At 42.8% G+C, this 1,066-nt stretch overlaps 1 protein-coding gene across 1 annotated transcript in view; it reads right to left on the reverse strand.

The window, feature by feature from the left end:
* Positions 1-1,066, reverse strand: part of LOC119589482 (rho guanine nucleotide exchange factor 5-like) — a gene marked incomplete in the record, with an annotated part of 97,997 nt that overhangs the window by 3,970 nt on the left and 92,961 nt on the right. Inside the window, 3 exon segments of the mRNA XM_037938082.1 lie at positions 3-161; positions 361-620; positions 843-1,047. Coding sequence (XP_037794010.1) covers positions 3-161; positions 361-620; positions 843-1,047 — 624 coding nt within the window.

Genomic DNA, 1,066 nt, shown 5'->3' on the forward strand with positions numbered 1-1,066 from the left:
CCATTTCAACAGTCTTGTTCTCATGGTTCTGCAACATTGTCAAAATAAGGAGGTTCTTGTGGCCGTCCAAAATGCGTCCTGGGAACTTGTCTGCAGCGTCCAGTTCCAGCACTTGTACCATGTTCCTCGAGCAGTAGTCCAGCACCATGTACTGGTCATCACTGTTGGGAATATCCATATTATTTCAACTGGTATGGTTTTAAAACTTGGGAAAAATACCATATGACCTAAGAAGTAAAAGCAAATAAAACTGGTACCTGTCAACTATGCCTACATCATATTCAGGGAGAAAAAAAACATTTTGGGTGATATGGAGAAAACAAATTAAATACATTAGTATACAGCAACACATATGCTTACCTCTTTTTCTTTGTAACTACTAGTAAGTCTGTGAAAAGGAAGAAATACAAGGTGTGTTTGGATATTCTCCTGCCAAAGGTGAGTTTGACATCGTTCTCTCTCCAAGTGAGTCTCGTCATTTCCCCTTTCTTCACAAGCCATCGGGACGCCGAGATGAGAGGAATGGCTTTCACCTCTCGGAAGTCCAACTGACGGGAAATGATGAGCATTTCTTCCATGCGCTCCATCTTCCTGGCTCCCTCATTGCATTCAGCTACAATCTGATGAGGCATTTTCAAATCATCAAGACAGATGTATCATATCAACCACATTTGCAGTCTTTCATCATTGGTAATTAAGAAAGAGGCAGAGTAGTGAACAAAGCCCAGTCTTCATAATGCACTTCCTAATTCTCCTCCAGAAAAATGATCTCCCTCACCTGACAGCAATCTACCAAAAACAATTAACTACAACCACTAAAAACAGACCACCTCGGGACTGACCTTCGTTAGAGTAGCTAGGGCTAGCTTACACTCATTCCATTCCGGAGTGCCATATTCCAGCCTGTGAAAAATGGCATCCACGAGCAAGGGCAGTCGTGTGATCCTCTGCATGGGGAGCATGAGGAAGGAGTGCATGGCAAGGGATTGGCACACTGGAGAACTTTCTAAGCGATTTAGCACCTCTAAGAACCTTGGATTATTTTCTCTGCAAAGGGAAACAAAGT

The sequence above is a fragment of the Penaeus monodon genome, chromosome 25, assembly GCF_015228065.2.
Source record: "Penaeus monodon isolate SGIC_2016 chromosome 25, NSTDA_Pmon_1, whole genome shotgun sequence".
Taxonomy (NCBI): Eukaryota; Metazoa; Arthropoda; class Malacostraca; order Decapoda; family Penaeidae; genus Penaeus; species Penaeus monodon.